A 19864-nucleotide genomic window follows, 5' to 3' on the forward strand; every position below is an offset into this window, starting at 1 on the left:
GGCCCATGTTAACGCCAATGCTTCCCACAGTTGTGTCAAGTTGGCTGGATGTCATTTGGGTGGTGGACCATTCTTGATACACACAGGAAACTGTTGAGCATGAAAAACCCAGCAGAGTTGCAGTTTTTGAAACAAACCGGTGCTCCTGGCACCTCCTACCATACCCCGTTCAAAGGCACTTAAATATTTTGTCTTGCCCATTCACCCTCTGAATGGCACACATACACAATCCATGTCTCAATTGTCTGAAGGCTTAAAAATCCTTCTTTAACCTGTCTCCTCCCCTTCATCTGCACTGATTTGAAGTGGATTTAACAAGTGACATCAATAGCTTTCACCTGGATTCACCTGGTCAGTCTGTCTTGGAAAGAGCAGGTGTTCTTAATGTTTTGTCCACTCAGTGTATCTTGAATATAGGATAAAAAATATGTTAAACATTTCTATGTGTAATTTAACGCAATTTAAATGTATACGTTGTTCTGATTATCATGTTGAAATTAGATTGATGTAATAACCGGTTAGTCAGGTTAAATCAATGTATTTAAGTTGAAGCTTTACCCTAATTTCAATGTTTACAACGCTGGCTGAAATGAGATGAAAACAGAACTGGTAGACTACTTTTTTCAAATCCAATGTATTTTGCACGTTGATTCCACATCACAATACGTTGACACTTTATGTTGAAACAACGTTGATTCCACCAGTGGGTATGTTCTCTTTGTAGCTGAAGAGAAGCCTGTTTTCAGGGCAGCTTCTTCCTGACCTGCTGCATCTCTGATGTGCAGCTGTACCGTGACAAAACCACGTCTCTTCTTTCATCTCTGTCTTTGTGACGCAAACATGCTATCTATAACACCTTTTGTTCCACAGATGCAAGCTGTACTCTTAAGAGTACAGGCCCACGCTATCTCTCTCACACACACACACACACACACACACACACACACACAGTGTTTGACATTAGTTATGGCACGTCTGCAATTTTAATTAAAGAACGCCATTATGCCTTTAAATATGAACAAAATGCTAACAAAAACAAATGGGAGGTACTTAGGCCAGGTCAATGATGTAAAATGAATAGCTAGCTCCACTGCTAACCTCTCGTTCTTTCTTTCTAATGGATCTTCGGGATTTATGGTCCAAGTCATCATTAGCAGTCCATTCCAACAGCGTCACTCAGAGTGTGCTAGAGCGTTCAGCCCGCTGGATGGTTTATGTCATTAACATAGCAGCGTTGGGACAGCATGGCTGACTGTAGGCTAGGTCAGGCCAGGCTTTGGCAGGCCTGCTGTCTATTCTGCTGACTTGTATGGCTTGTAACCATCATAGATACATGTTGACAGACTCCAAGCCGCCATAGATACATGTTGACAGACTCCAAGCCGCCATAGATACATGTTGACAGACTCCAAGCCGCCATAGATACATGTTGACAGACTCCAAGCCGCCATAGATACATGTTGACAGACTCCAAGCCGCCATAGATACATGTTGACAGACTCCAAGCCGCCATAGATACATGTTGACAGACTCCAAGCCGCCATAGATACATGTTGACAGACTCCAAGCCGCCATAGATACATGTTGACAGACTCCAAGCCGCCATAGATACATGTTGACAGACTCCAAGCTGGTAAACACAATACCTGCCATGTCCTGGGTTAAAAAGTAGACAGAGCAAAACTGACGAAGATCAAAGCCTCATTAGTTATTCATACAGACAGTATAATCATTGCTTTCAAAACAGCTACGGCATGAAAAAGAGCTCCCATATAAAACCAATCTCAAGTCCTGTGTGAGTGTGTTGTCTTGGGTCTGCTTGCCCATTTAGTTGTCTCAGTGAGAGCCCTTTCACAAGCCTATTATGGCTGTTCTGTGGTGGCTTCAAATGAATGCTTTTGATCCACCGTAGAGTAGAAAGGTTTCTGTTTCTGAAGAAGTCCATTGATGATTGGTTAAGCATCAAACCCTGGTGAGACCACAGCCCTGTGTTGGGCCTACAGAGATACAACTAAACTAGAGGTGACACAGTGATGGCTCTCTCTGAAGGGGACACTGTCACTGTGCCACAGAGCTGTCACCCTCTCTGGTCTGTCTCTGTCTGGTAGATCAGCAGGAGGGTGGCTAGAGCTGGCCGCGACAGCCCCACTTGTCCATGGCACTCATGACAATGTCAACTCCACTGAAGAGAAGAGGCAAGGCTTTGTGTCTGAGGAGTGTGTGTGTGTGTGTGTGTGTGTGTGTGTGTGTGTGTGTGTGTGTTTGTGAGTGTCCGCTATTCCGTGACAGCTGCCCAATGCTCAAAAACAGGCGACGGAAAAGTCTGGAATGTAAATGGCTTTGAAGTCTTTCAGTCTCTCCATTCTTCCTCTGGTCGACTGAGCTGAAGGCGGAGAGGGTGGGGGTTAGAAATAAGCCCCTTCCGCTCTCATCTGCCCCGTAAGAACCATTATTCACTCTGAAAATGGCCCCGTTGAACTCCACGTCCACCTAGAACCTACAACAGAGAATGCTGCCGTTAAAATTCCAGGCATTCCTCCAAATGTACCACCTGAAAGGACAGGACACTGTGGCTGCTGGTTTTATGGTTTGGGACGTGCCATCCTTGAGAGGTCACGGTGTAATGAACCTCTGGTTTTAAAGGGGGTTTATATAATCCCACTGTAGACGTGACTTTCACTCTGGGGAAGATCAATATGATGAAATAGAAAATGGACAGAAAGTACGGCCAACTGGAGTTCAAATAACGGTTGCTTTTTGAGTAAGAAGTTAGTGAGAATTGATTTCTGACATAACAGTTCCCTACATTCAGCATCTCTTAAGACAATGAAGAAAAACACATTGGTCCCTCTAGTCTGGACTATACTGTACTTGTCAATGACCCACAGCTTTGAACACATTCAGTCCCGACTCCTTCACTTTAGTGTTACAGTTAGTCTACCCTCTTTGGTGACTGACACACACACACTCACCAAGTCTGAGTTCACAGGGGCGTCTCCCTCTTGTTTAAGGCAGCGCTGGTGGGCCCTTCAAACTGCAGCTTGATGGCCTGTTTCAGGTTGAGCTGGGGGTCCGTGGTCGTCATGACCACCGTGGAGTCAGCAGATAAAGCAGTAGTGGGGGATATGGACATCTTCTGGTTCTCCTCCCATGTCCCTCTCTGGGCAGGGCTCTGGAGCTGGTAGGGGTAGCCCATAGGGGGACTGTCCCTGTTTTTGGGGCCATCTTGTCCAGGCGTCACCCCTAGAGAAGCCATGACAGAGTTCCACCTCCCCCCTCCGTATTGAGGCCTCTCCTCCTGGATCAGGCTGGGGGGGTTGTGTTTACTGGGATAGTCGAACCCTGCTGGGTAGCCTTTGTAAGGCTGTTCAGAGTCATGCACCATGGCCGTGACTGTGCAGAGAGTGGGTGGAGGAGGACTGGCCATGGGGCACCGGGCCCTGCGGCTGCTGCCGTGCAGGCTGCCATGAGCGGAGCCGGGCGGGGGCAGGGTGGAGTGGCGGGAGCGGCTGCGGGGGAGGGAGTGCTGCTGGATCTGCTGGGTGAAGGAGAGGCTGTCAGCGGGGACGGTCTGCACCGTGGCCTGGGAGTGGGCTGTGGAGGAGGATGTCTGGGAGCTCTGGATGGAGTGGAAGTGCTCAGCTGTGGAGCCTGGGGAGCAGGAGGCCGAGGCTGAGGAGGTGGAGGTGGTAGCACCATGATGATGCCCTGCCTGGGCCCCGTTACTCCCTGAGCAGGCCGAGGACGGGCTCTTCACAGTGGATGACCGGGGCGACCGGGTGTTGGATTGGGGCAGGAGGCCTGGATACGGTTTGGCTCCGTAGCTCTCCAGCAGCCTGACGATGGTGAAGTGGCCCCTCTTCCCGGCCACCTTGACGGGGCTGCGGCCGTACTTGTCTATGTGGTCTGGGTTGGCCCCTCTCTCCAGCAGCATGGCCACGATGTTGGCGTGGCCCTCCTGAGCCGCGATGCTCAGTGCCGTGGCCCCCTGCTGGCGGCAGGCCAGATCCACGTTGACCCCCCTGACCTCCAGGAGCAGATGACCAGGCTCCACATGACCCCGCCAGGCTATAGAGTGCAGGGGGGGTCGTCCCTCCCCGTCCTGGGCGTTAGGGTCCGCCCCATGGCTCAACAGCAGCCCCACCGCCTCCAGCTTGCCCTGCCAGGAGGCCACGTGAAGCGCCGTGCGCCCCTCCCCGTCCCGGGACTCCAGGGGCACGCCCCCTTTCTCCATGAGGAGGGCAGCCATGTCCAGATGGCCCTCCAGCACCAGGAGGTAGAGCAGCGGGCGGCCCTCTGCGTCCCGTACGTCCGTGTCCGTGCCCCGCCTCATCAGTAGCTCCACCACCTCAACGTGGCCCTCCAGGGCGGCGGCGCTCAGCGCAGAGTGGCCGTCGTACGCCCGGTGGTCAATGAGCGAACGGCGGTCCAGCAGCAGCCTCACCGTGCCACAGTGGCCCTCCTGCGCGGCCAGGATGAGGGGCGTTCGTCCCTCGATGTCCATCTCTCCGACCCGCGCCATGCTCCCACGCTCCGTCAGGACGGCACAGACCCCCCGGTGGCCCTCGCAGGCGGCGGCGTGCAGCGGGGTCCAGCCCAGATCGTCTTTATGGTTCTCATCCAGCCCTCGGTCCAGGAGAGCTCTGACCACCTCCACGCTGCCCCGTGCTGCTGCCAGGCTCAGAGCTGTACGACCCTCCCCGTCGATGCCATCCACCGCCGCGCCCCAGAACAGCACCCTGCCCACTGTCGCAGAATGGCCCATGGCGGCAGCCGCCAACAGAGGGGTGACGGCAGCAGAGGCAGAGGCGGCATTTGGCCCGGCACACTCGTCTACGTCGGCCCCGGCCTCTAACAACAGCTCTACCACCTCCTCATGACCTTCATACGCCGCCAGCAGCAGAGGGCTCATCCCATCCCGGTCCCTGTGCCCTGGGTCCGCCCCTCGCTCCAAGAGCAGGCTGGCCACGTCTCCGTAACCTTTGACTCCAGCCTCTGTGGGCACACAGAGGGCAGCCACTGACAGGGCAGTACGTCCGTCTCCATCGGCCAGGTCGACCTCTGCCCCGTGGTCCAGCAGGATCTCTACCGCCTCCCGATGGCCCATGTAGGCGGCGGCGATCAGCGGCGTGCGGCCCTCCCGGTCGACCTTGTCCACCTGCGCCCCGTGGTCCAGCAGCGTGAGGAGGATCTCCTCGTGACCCCCCCAGGCCGCCGCCCTTAGCGCCGACCGGCCTTCAGCATCACACCCGTCCACGTCTGCCCCCGCATCCAAGAGGAGGTACACGGCCTCGGTGTGACCCCCCCAGGCCGCTGACCGTAAGGCCGTCCAGCCCTCGCTGTCTGCATGCTCCACCATTCCCACGGCGGCCTCCGGCTCCTGACCCCTGGCCCAGTCCAGCAGCATCCCCAGCACCCTGACGTGGCCCTGCCTCGCAGACAGCGTTAGGGGGGTCTGGCCCTGGTGGTCACTGATCAGAGGGTCAGCCCCTCGGGAAAGGAGTAGGTCGATCACGTCGGCTGAGCCTGCTTGGGCCGCACTGGCCAGGAGGGTGCGTCCGTCTGTGGGGTCGGTCCGGTTCACGCTGACCCCGCTGTCCAGTAGCACCCTCACTGAGTCCTGCCTCTCCAGCGCCTGCCCGATGATGGTCCCCCCTCCTCCTGCACAGTGTACCCCCACGCTGGGGCCTCCATCTGGGGCACAGGAGGGAGGGAACACCCCACTCTTCATCAGCAGCTGGAGGACCTCCTGCCTGACCAGGACAGGGGGCTGAGAGGCAGGGTAAGAGGAGCTAGCCAGAGGGGGCACATCAGCCCACAACAGCCACAGGGCCAGGAGGGCAGGGTTGTCCTTGTGCATGCCTGAGCTGACCAGGTGCGAGCCCAGCTGACAGGTGTCCTCTGTGTTAAGGTGTGGGGCGCGTAGGGTGAGAGCCATGGCCAGCATGGTGTGACCCTCAGACACGCTACACAGATACTTCTGGGTGCAGTACTTGACGTCCGTCAGCCACTCTGCAAAACTAGTGTGGAACAGGAGCTTTCTGCCTCCCAGGCCGTCGATGAGCAGCGTGGACAGAGCCTGTAGCCTGCTCTGGAAGTCCAGAGGGCTGAGGGACATGTCCTGGGTCCAGGTGGCGGTGTAGATCTCCTGGGTGGTGAGGGGCCTAGGGGAGGCCAGGAGGGTGTTGAGGAGGGGCCTGACCTGGAGGAACAGGCCCCTGGGGAAGAGTCTCTGACAGAGCCACAAGTAGAGGCCGTTGAGGGTCCCGGGGATGTCCCGGATCTCCCGGAGCCCCACCAGGGCCCCCGCCACGCCGTCTAGAACGCGTTCCAGGAACAGGAAGCAGCCACCACTCTTGATGTGCAGCAGGTTGAGCATGTCGGCCGTCTCGGGGGTCAGCTGTCGGCGGAGCGCCCCCTCCTGGTCCAGCCTCCTCAGGATATAGTGCTGCACGTCACGCACCGGCGCCGGCTTACGCAGATCGTCCAGACACAGCTTACGGAAACCTACCGAGAGGAGAGAGGAGAGGGAGAGGGAGAGGAGAGGGGAGGAGAGGGAGAGGGAGAGGGAGGGGAGAGAGAGGAGAGGAGAGAGAGGAGAGGGAGAGGAGAGGAGAGAGAGAGAGAGAGACAGAGAGAGAGACAGAGAGAGAGAGAGAAACTGTCACTTAATGTAACTTTCGAACAAACATTAGCTACTTCAGGAAGAGGTATTGGACTGTAGAAACAGACATATAATGTGTGTGGTCGCAGCATTCAACTCCAGTCAGGCCGGAGGGATATCTAGAATGATATCCGTATACTGGCAGTGGATTCACTGTTGGTGCCAGAGAGATATTTACTGGTGTTAAGCAGTGTGTGTGTGGTGTAAATATAAAAAGAATCGCTCCTCCTCTCCAGCACAGACGTGTTCAGATGTCACCCACCCTGTGGTAATGAGAGCAATGTGTCCCTGTGTAGGCCACTGAACACTACATCAAGCATTCAGTACGCATGAAAAGGATAGAAACGCAACGCTTTTGTCACTCACCGCTTTGTTGCTCATCACGCTGCAGTTGATTCAATTAGCTTGTACATTTGATTAACTACTAACACTCCTTTTCTTACTAGCATCAACTTTGCTGATAGCTGCTATATTGAGGAAAAGTTGCTTACTGTGACTGTGATGTGTGGTTGTCTCACCTAGCTGACCTTAAGATTTTTTATTTATTTAGCCTTTATTTTAGCAAGGAGTCCCTAATTCGCTCTGGATAAGAGTGTCCGCTAAATTACTGAGATGTAATTGTAAATGCAATTTTTCTACCACTACCCAAACAAATAAGAAATTATAATGTCTATTTGAAAAAACTGTTTTGTTAAAAAGTCTGACTGGAGATATTGTCTACAGACTATCAGCTGATCAACATTACATTTACATTTACGTCATTTAGCAGACGCTCTTATCCAGAGCGACTTACAAATAGGTGCATTCACCTTATAGCCAGTGGGATAACCACTTTACAATGTTTTTTTATTTTTTTATTTTATATATATATATATATATTTATTTATTTTTGGGGTAAGGGGGGGGGGTAGAAGGATTACTTTATCCTATCCCAGGTATTCCTTAAAGAGGTGGGGTTTCAAATGAGAATGAACATTTGAACATGAGATACTATTGTTAGATTAGATCCTATCAAGCGTTAGAATAGCCTTGTGGTTCCGCAAAGCTGATGTTTTGGTGGTGTTCGGAGGTGTAACTGCGTTGAAATCGGTGAGCAGCTGCTCTTAACATAACTACATACAAGGACACAGAGGTCTGGAATTGTTTTAAAAATAAAAAATATATATATATTTGTACATGATAAAGAAAATAGATTACGGGTCAACATTCAACATTTAAATATCGCTCCCAGCGTTGATCAAAGCTCAGAACGCTTATATTCTTGATCTGACTGAGTTCTATTAGTGCCTCTTTCTGAATGAGTGGAATCACAAAGTGTTTTTTTTTTCCCGCTATGTTCGCCTGCGTCCGCCGGATTTGTCTTTTTAGCAGCACATTCACCAAACATTCTCAAAAACGGCAAAAAAAATTATAAGTCACTTTCGCGGCCGAGACACGAAACAAACTATCCCAGCTCGCAGGCAGCTCTGTTGTCAGTGTGTTTGCGAGATGCCGGACAAAACGCCATTTTAAAAGCGTCCCGCGACTCCCGCCGTGTCTACAGACATCCCCCTCAAACAAACAAAAAACTGAGTGCACAACCGTTAAATAGTAGCTATGGGGAAACAAAGCTTCCGGAAGCATTGAGGCTTTCCAATCTATTGTGTGGAAAATAGGTTCATTACTAGAGGCCTTGATCAACACAGTGAACACTAGTGGCATCTGCTGATCAAAATAATTTATAGCAGCCAAATTATTATAGATGATGTCCCACACGTTTTGTCGCTGATGCTACGTGTCAGTGTGAATCATGTCTCATATTTTCCCCCTTTCAGGGGGTACAACATTACAACTGTATAGCTAATAAGCTATGTGTTTGTAGATGGACTGGAGGTGAAATGAAACTACAGCAGCCAAGGTCATAATGGCTGGGGTCATTTTTGATTGTTTTTTGTTGTTCTCCAAATAGCATTTTAAAAGTTTGTATTAATTGTATTAAAAAATTCTGTAAATGAGCTTCAACTTTTAAACACGTTCACAGTAAACAAACATGTTAGGCCCTGTTTTGGCAACAGATGACCAAGCAAGAATGGCGGTGGACAACTTCATTTCATGTTTACAAAAGGCCAGTAAAAAAAACTAATTCAACCGGTCTGGATAGCAGCCTGAAGTGGCGTCTGCTCATCTAAACCCGAGAGGAGTGAAGAAGAGATACAGCAGAGGAGCTGAGTCATTCCAGACATACCTGAGAACATCTTACACACAGCCTTGTTCTGTCTGCGTACAGAGCAGACCAGGAGCAGCCAGCTGGGCAGGAGGTGCTGGTGACTGGACAGGAGCTCCGAGATGGAGCTGCTCCTCCCTGGGGCCCCAACGCTGCTGGACACCTCGCCGGCCCCATACCCAGAGTCCAGGGAGTCTACCACCAGGAACAGGGACTGCCCTGGGGCAGGGAGGTCCAGCAAGGGTAACAACACCGCTCTAGAGAGAGAGAGAGAGAGAGAGAGAGAGAGAGAGAGAGAGAGAGAGAGAGAGAGAGAGAGAGAGAGAGAGAGAGAGAGAGAGAGAGAGAGAGAGAGAGAGAGAGAAAAAAACAAAGAAGAGAGCAGAGAGAGAGAGAGAGAGAGAGAGAGAGAGAGAGAGAGAGAGAGAGAGAGAGGGAGAAGAGAGAGAGACAGAATGAGAGACAGAGAATGAGAGACAGAGAGAGAATGAAAGACAGAGAGAGAGAGAGACAGAGAGAGAGAGGAGTCATGTAGGAGGAATGTAGTTGGTATTTCATCACACATGGAACATGAACCGACCCAATAACTGCATTCAGTATATGGACATCATTACAGCATTCAGTATATGGACATCATTACAGCATTCAGTATATGGACATCATTACAGCATTCAGTATATGGACATCATTACAGCATTCAGTATATGGACATCATTACAGCATTCAGTATATGGACATCATTACAGCATTCAGTATATGGACATCATTACAGCATTCAGTATATGGACATCATTACAGCATTCAGTATATGGACATCATTACAGCATTCAGTGACTGAGTGACTGAACAGGAATGTCATTGATTTGATTGAAGCTACAGTAATTAAACATGATGAAGGCTGCAGAATGGAAGATGTCTGAAAAACGTAAAGAGCAGAAATGTCAAGGGGTTTTCTGAGGAAATAGTTTCTACATTCACCAGCGTGGGTGTTAGCTCTATCCTGCTCAGGCAAGCATTTCAGCCCGCTCTCCCTGGTTCAGCTCCCTCACCCTCTCTCACTCCCTAACCCTGTGTCCTCAGGGTGGAGAGTGATACTGTTATTTTTGACCTAAAGAAGCTTTACACACATACACACACGACTCTAGTTAGGGCCTTCCAACAGAGGATGCTGCTATCTAGGGAAGTGGGAAATCTACCATGGATTCCTTCCCCTTCAAACCCCCCCCCGCGTGGCTTCACCAAACCTAGGCCTTGTAAAAACCATTGCGTAATCCAGGAAGAGTGTGAGTTTTTACTGTGTGTGTGTGAGTAATTTAATGGAGGGTGATGACATTATGGCTGGCATTGGGAGTTGTTTTAACAGGGTCTCTGTCACCCTGCTAAAAAAACGTAATTAAGTATTAAATGGGACACTTGTAAAGGTTATGTAACGATATAAAGTGTTTAATGGGTTAGGTCTTTGTTTGATAAGACACCACTCAGAGAGACTGGAAGAACAGCCTTGGTCATTCACCACCGTTCAACAATGAATTCACACTCCTACGCTTAAGATGATCTCTTTTTAGAAGGATCCGAAAGGAAGGCGTCAGCTAATGTAAACATACAATATAGCCTGGTGAACACAATTTTAAAAGGTTGCAGTCCTTTTTTTTCATAACTGAATGATACACTCAGCTTGAGTTTATGTAAAAGCACTTAGTGCCTTTTAAGAGAAGGGATTTAAAAGTGAACGCTCCGGTCCAAAACTTCTTGGTCACAAGCTTATCACAAGTTTGTGTGCCTTACTAATATGATAACAGGGAAGGACACACCTTTGTGTGCGTGCGTGTGTGTGTGTGTGTGTGTGTGTGTGTGTGTGTGTGTGTGTGTGTGTGTGTGTGTGCGTGTGTGTGCGTGTGTGTGTGTGTGTGTGTGTGTCTCGAGCACATGCTGTGTATGCCCAGAACCACATTAACGGCCCTTTAATTGACTCAGGGTTTCCTGCTCCATCCTGTCCTCATGGTCCCGGCCGCAGGCTGATCTTTGACTCTCTCAGCCCTGCTGTAATTGAACACGCTGTGGTGAAGAGGCTGACAACACCGGCCCTGTGAGCCCTAATTGGTCCAAAGTTTTGGAGAAATGGTTTAAAACAGACAAGCCTTTTAGCTACGGGCCAAGCCTTGCGGAACAGCAATTAGATACGACTAGAGAGAATAGCCTTGTGGTTTAAAGGACGGTTAAGGTCACCCTCTACGAGGAAATATAGTGATAAGAAAGTAAAAAGTAATTCCCTAGAGGTGGTTAGGTCCACTAGCCACTGTTGATTGTTGACAGTGTAAGCTAAGCGGTTATAAAAGTGTTAAGGACTCTAATGGATACAGCTAGCATCTGTTCAAATCTAAGGATCCTCTGTATATGCGTTCACCGCCACTCCAAGCTCGTGTTTCCTCTGTTTGTTCGAACCGCTGTTTAGTGTTCACTTGACAGTGGCTCAAACCGCAGCCACTTTCTCTCACTCAGGCTCCAAAAACACACACACACAACACAGCTCCCTCCAGGCTCTGGGTCAGTCCGAGGGCAATGTGGAATGTAGCCCTATACTTCACACCAGAGACACAGCAAACAGAGAGAGCGAGCGAGAGCGTTCCTCCACGACCAACCGTCAACGTGACAGCAGCAGACAGACAGAGGGTCCTCGTGAGAATGGAGACCTCACCAAGCGGTACCAACGACTGCGTCTCTGCGACTCGAGGGACGCATTTTTCACGTCTTTGTCCTTGTTTCTAAAAAGGACGTGTCATAAATAGCGTTGTGGCGTTCCTTCAGACTGGAGGTCGATTGTGAGAGAGCTGAATGGCTTGTTTTATGAAATAAATGAGTATTTTAAACCAAGGAAGACAATCGCTAGCTTTTCCCTGAGGCTCTTTTGGCCTTCTTTGTTTGACTGAACAGCATTAGCAGTGACAGGCAGTTAGAAGTATGCCTGCAGTGTAAATGGAATCTGAATGTTAATGTAAACTCACTGTTACCTGTAAGAAGTAGTCAAGGACAGTTAGCTTGGAGACTGGTCTGCTTGGTGATGGTGTCACTTCCCTTCCAAATGCATTATGCTACTACGACTATTCATATATATAGCTCCAGCAGGTATATCTCACTGGTCATCCCCAAAGCCAACACCTCCTTTGGCCGCAATTCCTTCCAGTTCTCTGCTGCCAATGACTGGAACAAATTGCAAAAATCTCTGAAGCTGGAGACACTTATCTCCCTCACTAACTTTAAGCATCAGTTGTCAGAGCAGCTTACCGATCACTGCACCTGTACACAGCCCATCTGAAATTAGCCCACCCAACTACCTCATCCCCATATTGTTATTTATTTTGCTCATTTGTGCCCCAGTATCCCTATTTGCACATCATCTCTTGCACATCTATCATTCCAGTGTTAATACTAATTGTAATTATTTTGCACTATAGCCTATTTTATTGCCTTACCTCCATAACTTGCTACATTTGCACACACTGTATATATATGTATTTCTGTTGTATTTTTGACTTTGTTTTGTTTTACCCCATATGTAACTCTGTGTTGTTGTTTTTATCGCACTGCTTTGCTTTATCTTGGCCAGGTCGCAGTTGTAAATGATAACTTGTTCTCAACTGGTTTACCTGGTTAAATAAAGGTGAAATAAAAAATAAAATAAAAAAAGATGCTACTGTGAAAGTGTGACTAATGTAAAAAAAAATCAAACAATGCATTTAACAAATGTCATATCCACTGCAGACAGAATGTACTGAATTCACATTAGAGCAAATCACAAAGCTGTCTAGATAAGTTGGTGAAGATGGGAGTAGTAGAGGGGGCATAAAGAGTACAGACCTTTTGAAGGTGTCGTCCGGGTCCCTCTGGCAGTGCAGGGGCTCCAGGGCGGGAGCCACCAAGGGGGTGTCCAGTGTGTCCCTGTACCCCAGGGGGAGGAGGGGGCTGGCCCTCAGCTGATCCACCAGGCCCAGGACAAACCTCCACACCGCCACGCTCCTCCCGTCCTCCCGCTGGCAGAAGTGAAATGCCAGGCAGCGGGGTGCCAGCCCGACCCCCAGCCCTGCGTCCGAGGTGGGCCATACTGCCTCCGTGCATAGGGCTGTCTTCCCTGCCCCGGGACCCCCAGTTACCAGGATCCCCGGGGGCCGGCCGGGAGCGGGCCTGGCCTCCAGACAGCGCCAGAGCTTTTCCAGGGCCCATTCCCTACAGTAGAAGCGGCGGCCCCGGAGCAGGCTAGTGCTATGGCTGCTACCACTCATCGGGCCCCTGGGAACCAACCAGGAGTCACTCCACCGCGGGTCCCACGTCCCATACTCCCCAGCGCCTCTTATATAGTTTCTCTTTTGATTTGAATGGACTACACAACACTTTTGGTAGCTCTGGCGGTGACAGGGTACTGTCCTGAAAGTTCTGCGTCAGATGTTATGATCTGGTGGCTCCTCCAGATACCATCCTAGTCTCTTAATCCTTCCCAGTGGTCTGTAGTTAACTTGGATCAGTCCTCTGGACACTCAGGTGTGTGGAGAGAGAGATCCTGTCATCTCTCCACAGGTTCCTCCAGCCAATCAGTCCGTCTCAACCTGGTCCTCAGGTTAGAAATACAAGGAAAAGGACCACGAATAGAATGGAGATGCTGCTTCTACACAACTCCAGTACTGACACGGTCCCTCAAACCGCTCCTGTCCTCTGTCTGAGAGAGAAAAAAATAGAGAGACACAGAGAGTGAGAGAGAGTGAGATTGCCACGAGGGCTCACTTAACAGATAAAATCTCCTTGTGTTATCTCTCTCCTGCCTCCCTAACATAACATGCTACCTATATCTTCAACATCTGCTGCTGATTCCTGACAGTCCTGCTTTATCGCTTTTCTTTTCTTCCAATTGTCTCAAAGTTTCTTACGAGTCTCTCTGTACAGCTCATATGGAATTCCCTCCTCTTTCACACGCCCACTCTCTCTCTCTCCCCCTCTCTCCCCCCTCCCTCGCTCTCTCTCCCCTCCCTCGCTCCCCCCTCCCTCGCTCTCTCTCTCTCTCTCTCTCTCTCTCTCTCCTCTTTCTCTCCCTCCCTCTCTCTCTCTCTCTCCCCCCTCTTCCTCTCAGCTGCTCTCCGGTTTTTCTTGTCCTCTTATTTTTGGCTCCTCCCCGTTTCTCAGCATGTCAGGGCATGTATTGAAGCAGAGGCATTTAAACTGTGAGTCAGAGAGAGAATGAGTGAGTGAGAGAGAGAAAAAAAGAAGACAGAATAAGGAACGTGAGGATTCAAGAGAGGAGGAGTTGGACGGCTTGTTTTTGGGGTCAAAGTTCATCCACAGCAGCATGCTTTAACTGAGGCTCACACCCCTCCTGGGTCCATCCTGTCCTGGGTCTGGGAGGGAGGGAGGAGCTCCAGCACTCCTGTCTAAATACTCCTCACATGGTCATTATTAAACAGATGTGATAAAAACAGGACCCTGCTGCTGACGTTACTGCTGGAACCAGGAAGGAATGCAACTAAAGAATAAATCCAACCTTCTTCAGTCGCTGACAAAGCCCCTTTATAAAGCCCCTTTATGATGACTTTATTGCAACAACAACAAAAAAAAGGGGCACTGATGCTGACTGAGCTTTAAAATAAATGGAGAGGAAAGCATGCAAGGCTCAGAGAGGTGTTTCAAATAGGCTACTTTCAAGTTGGCCACATATATAGGCTGGTATTGTATCACTATGTGAACTATCTATGAGGTAATGTCAAAATACATTCTCTGTGACATCCAGAGAATCTAGGGTTTTCAAAGCCCTCTGTGAAGAAATAACTACGGTAGTCTATGGCCAGGGTGAGGAAGTAACAGATGTTCAAAGCATTTATTTTTTCAACTGGAAGCAATGAGCCCAATCGGTCCTCCATGACAGCAGCATCATAAACAACAGAGTAGGCTAATGAGTCATTCGTTTTTGGGGTTATGCTTCAGGTAAAACAATTAGGCTAATCTATATTTTCATATTTCCAAAACCTATTCTTGAAGATCAAGGGGTATTACATTAATTGGAATGACTGGAAATCTGACAGACTTTGGTTTTTAATTTAAAGATATAGCCTAAATGTATTATTATCTGTAGTAGAAAGCAATGGGTTAGAAGAAGCCTACATAACAAACTCATAAAGTTAAATGCAACATTCATTTATGGGCAGCTATGTCAACTCTAACATTGATTTATCCTGCAATAGATGTCTTTCAATTGGTAATATACATTTTTTGTCTTCTTCTAAGAAGTAATCAGATTACATTACTGAGTTTCGCTAATCCAAAAAGTTGTTACTGATTACCATTTCGGACAGTTAACTAGTAACTAACAGATTACATTTAGAAAGTAACCTACCCTACCCTGTCTATGGCAGAACATCCATTAGTCCATGTATCACTTCAGTCAATCAATCCATCTAAATCCATGCATCGAATCAATACGTGAACCAATAGATCAAATCAGTCTTGTAGGATCGGCAGGTAGCTTAGTGGTTAAGAGCGTTGTGCCAGTAACCGAAAGGTCGCTGGTTCTAATCCCCGAGCCGACTAGATGAAAAATCTGCCGATGTGCCCTTGAGCAAGGCACTTAACCCTAATTGCTCATGTAAGTCGCTCTGGATAAGAGCGTCTGCTAAATGACTAAAATGTAAATGTGGTCCTGTGGTGGAAGGAACCGTTAGGTACCTGATATGGTAACAACCATCCTAGTCTAAAGGGCCATCTTGGGAACTGCCTGCCATTAGACTGACATGGAGAAATTCCTGTTGTTTTTCTTGGACTTTACACAACCCCGCTATTCCTAGTGTCCGTTTCTCTCCTGCTTGTCAACGACACACCGTCCCGTTCAACGGAGGTGACTGATGGATGCTGTAAGCAAAACCCCACAAACAAACAAAATATTCCTTACCCCAGGACTTACGGGTCTTCGCAAAACAAAAGCCTCCTTCACTCATGCTGCCAAACATGCCCTCGTAAAACTGACTATCCTACCGATCCCTCACTGACTTTAAGCGTCAGTTGTCAGAGCAGCTTACCGATCACTGCACCTGTACACAGCCCATCTGAAATTAGCCCACCCAACTACCTCATCCCCATATTGTTATTTACATTGTTATTTATTTTGCTCATTTGCACCCCAGTATCTCTATTTGCACATCATCTTCTGCACATCTAGCATTCCAGTGTTAATACTAAATTGCAATTATTTTGCACTATGGCCTATTTATTGCCTTACCTCCATAACTTACTACATTTGCACACACTGTATATAGATTTTCTATTGTGTTATTGACTGTACGTTTTGTTTTACCCCATATGTAACTCTGTGTTGTTGTTGTTTTAAAATCTCACTGCTTTGCTTTATCTTGGCCAGGTCGCAGTTGTAAATGAGAACTTGTTCTCAACTGGCTTACCTGGTTAAATAAAGGTGAAATAAATAAATAAAATAACGGGTGACTATACATGAAAAAATAAAAAGGAGATCTCGGTTTCTGCTTTGAGCTGAGTATTTACTGTAAAAAGCTGAGGGCTTGGACTTCGAATGATAAACCCTTGAATCCAGATGCGTTAGGCACCCCAAAAATCTGAAGGTGCACAATGTTCGTTTCGGATGGCTGGGGGGCGTTCCGGAGGGCCCCCCGGTCCTTAAGTTGGGAGAATGTTGCATTTTTCAAAACACCTGAAACAGTTTTTTTTCCTGCAATCTAGAGCCATAATCAATATGCTTAATTGTATGCACAAGTTTTTTCTGTATATGTCAGCATACCTTCGAGCTGTCTGTATCCTCCTGACTGGTGCTTCTTTTTTTTTTTTAAAGAAACTAAATATGCTTCTCTGAATCGCCACTAAAATCTGGGAAAAAGATAGAAAGGAATGTGAGTCCTATTCAGTGTATTTAGTTATTGCTTGCTTTTCTAAAAGTCTACCAACCTTGCCAGCAGTCATGCCAGCTAAGACAGTTAGATAAGCTAGCTATTCTAACTTAATTGTTAGCCTGAAATTGCTTTTTGGTAGCTAGTTATGAGGATGGGGGGTGGGGGGGTTGGTAACCTATCTGGGATAGCTAAAGCCAACTCCATAACATTCTCAAGTGGCTAGTAGTAGTTTATGACATTATTATTATTGTTTTTCTTTAATAAAAAGAATAAACAGGACATAGCTGAGGGGGCACGTGTCCTTGTGTCCCATATGTGCATGACTGCTGGAATCAAGCATTTTTTTTTGGTTACACTGGTGGAGAGGATGGCTCATAGTAATGGCCGGAACGGAGTAAACTGAATGGCATCAAGCACATGGAAACCAAGGAAACCATGTGTTTGATGTATTTGATACCATTCCACTAAATCCGCTCCAGCCATTACCGTGAGCCCATCCTCCCCAATTAAGATGGCACAAACCTCCTGTGTGTGTGTTACACATAGCATATGCTAGGAAATTAAGATATCATTTCAATTTTGAAATGCCTTTCTTTTATGGCCGTTGGGCTACATGTGTCATTTTATTGGCTTGTAAATAGGTTACAACCATTCATGAAGCTGTTGTAAATGTAGCTTTCCAACATTCCGTTGCGCCCAGGGCACGGGTTTTCACCAGTTACTACAGCCACAAAGTCAAAATTGGCAATATCATAATTTCTGAAAACAAAGGTTAGGCATAAGGTTAGCAGTGTGGTTAAGGTTAGGTTTAAAATCAAAATTTAAAAAGGGGAATTGTAGAAATGGGCGGGGTTTATGACTTTGTGGCTGTGGGAACTGGTGACCTCGGGCACGTTCCCGACACTCAAAGGCAATCAATCACCCAATTTGACGCCTCCCAAGGGTCGGGCAAGCCAGCAGCGCAGACGGACGGTTAGTTGGAAAATACCTTTGGCAGCAGGCTACAGGTGCGTGCCGCATCAACTGCCGGGCCGTGCTGACATCGCTGTTGTTGGGGCTATCATACCGATTCTCGACACTCCTGCAAACTCGCCAGCTCACACACATAATTCATTGATTCTGGGTAGCCTAACCTCATGAAATTACAAAGAGAAAGAAAGACTTTCACAGACCGACCTCAGTGGGCAGTCGTCCGAGAGGAGTCGGAAGAGGCTACAGTCAACACATAGCCTATCGATAGTCCGTGCTGCTCCCTCGTTGATTCCAATTCAATGATTCCGAGGCATTCCGTCAGCGGAGCTCTCTCCTAATGTTACACCACATGTACAATCATTTAATCCTGAACATATTTCATCATCAGAATTAGTTCTCCGTGCATGGTTGGTTTACATCTGCACTTTTTATCCTATGTTCTGTCGATATTCCCCATTCATATAGCCTTTTAGGCTGTTACGTGTCGTCAATACGCCCAACCTCACACAGTTCCGCCCCAAATAGAAACGTGTGTGGCTGCTACAAAGTTTCAGACTATATAACAAATATTTTTTCCAGGACATGTTTCCATAGCCGCGGGAAGTAGGGGTGATGGTGGTTCCCCCTGATAAATATAAATAGTTTTGCCAAAATTATTAAAAAATATATATTTTGCCAAAAGTATAAACAATCTTTCTAAAACTACACCAGAGAGCATAATTTTTCCACAGAAGATCAATAGCCCCCCCCCCAAATTCTCAAATAATTTTGAGCGATTCTGAGCGAACAGCACAGTTTTTCAAAGTAGCTTATCTTAACATTTACATTTACATAATTTAGCAGACACTCTTATCCAGAGCAACTTACAAATTGGTGCATTCAATTTATGATAGCCAGTGGGACAAACACCTTTTTAACAATCTTTTTTTATCTTTTTTTTTTATGGGGGGTGGGGGAAGAAGGATTACTTTATACTATTCCAGGTATTCCTTAAAGAGGTAGGGTTTCAAGTGTCTCCGGAAGGTGGTCAGTGACTCCGCTGTCCCGGTGTCGTGGGGGAGCTTGTTCCACCATTGGGGTGCCAGAGCAGCGAATAGCTTTGACTGGGATATTGGAACAAGCGCATCGGCCATCACCGGTGAGTAGCCTATGCTTCATCTTCATCATTGGGTGAGTCAGTCACTATATGCTAATATGCACTATATATACAAAAGTATGTGGACACCCCTTCAAATTAGTGGATTTTGCTATTTCAGCCACACCTGTTGCTGAGAGGTGTATAAAACCGAGCACACCGCCATGCAACCTCCATAGGACAAACATTGGCAGTAGAATGGCCTTATTGAAGAGCTCAGTGACTTTCAACGTGGCACCGTCATAGGATGCCACCTTTTCAAACAAGTCAATTCGTCAAATTTCTGCCCTGAAATGATAAACCTGGATTAGCAAACACAACGTGCCATTGGAACACAGGACTGATGGTTGCTGATAATGGGCCTCTGTACGCCTATGTAGATATTCCATTACAAATCTGCCGTTTCCAGCTACAATAGCCATTTACAGCGTTAACAATGTATACACTGTATTTCTGATCAATTTGATGTTATTTTAATGGACAAAAAAATGGCTTTTCTTTCGAAAACAAGGACATTTCTAAGTGACCCCAGACTTTTGAACAGTGGTGTATGTTTGTTCAGTACCAGTCAAATGTTTGGACACTAATGATATTTATTTTACAATTTTACATTTTAAAACATATCTTAAACTAGGTACGGAACACACAATTCAAAATACATTAATTTAGCCAACGGAAATGTCTCAACAGAATGAAACAAAACAGGTTTTGCTTAGGCTATTTAAAGAACTGGTTTGGCTTTAATAAGTAGACCTACAATAATTACAATGGTAGACAATAATAATAATGATAAAACAAATTATTAGAAATACCCCCCCCCCACCAACAAAAAAAAATCAAAATTGCATCCTACCTGAACAGCGAGTTGCACAGTAGCCTGCATTAGGCCATTTGTGTGGTATTAAAAAAGATTATGCTAGATTATGCTAATGTCTTCTGTCATGTAAATGATGTAGAATGCATGAAATGTGTTTAATGACTGTCCAATTATTCTAAAA

At 47.5% G+C, this 19864-nt stretch overlaps 1 protein-coding gene across 1 annotated transcript; it reads right to left on the reverse strand.

The window, feature by feature from the left end:
- Positions 1-652: 652 nt before the first annotated feature.
- LOC121536433 (ankyrin repeat domain-containing protein 50) lies at positions 653-18212 on the reverse strand. Its single transcript, XM_041843692.2, has 5 exons — positions 17936-18212; positions 12723-13575; positions 8889-9124; positions 2973-6507; positions 653-2497 (listed from the first exon to the last, which is right to left on the reverse strand). The coding sequence occupies exons 2-4, from the start codon at positions 13142-13144 to the stop codon at positions 2984-2986; spliced, it is 4182 nt and encodes a 1393-aa protein (XP_041699626.1). The 5' UTR covers positions 13145-13575; positions 17936-18212; the 3' UTR covers positions 653-2497; positions 2973-2983.
- Between the last annotated feature and the right edge of the window lie 1652 nt (positions 18213-19864).

This window comes from Coregonus clupeaformis, chromosome 23, assembly GCF_020615455.1.
Source record: "Coregonus clupeaformis isolate EN_2021a chromosome 23, ASM2061545v1, whole genome shotgun sequence".
Lineage (NCBI taxonomy): Eukaryota > Metazoa > Chordata > Actinopteri > Salmoniformes > Salmonidae > Coregonus > Coregonus clupeaformis.

Excerpts from the sequence above, each read along its gene's own strand:
- LOC121536433 (XM_041843692.2), bottom strand. The coding sequence starts at position 13,144 with ATGAGTGGTAGCAGCCATAGCACTAGCCTGCTCCGGGGCCGCCGCTTC. Across the intron at positions 9,125-12,722 it reads CCGGACGACACCTTCAAAAG|AGCGGTGTTGTTACCCTTGC; the intron begins GTCTGTACTCTT and ends CTCTCTCTCTAG. Across the intron at positions 6,508-8,888 it reads TGTGTGTAAGATGTTCTCAG|GTTTCCGTAAGCTGTGTCTG; the intron begins GTATGTCTGGAA and ends TCCTCTCGGTAG.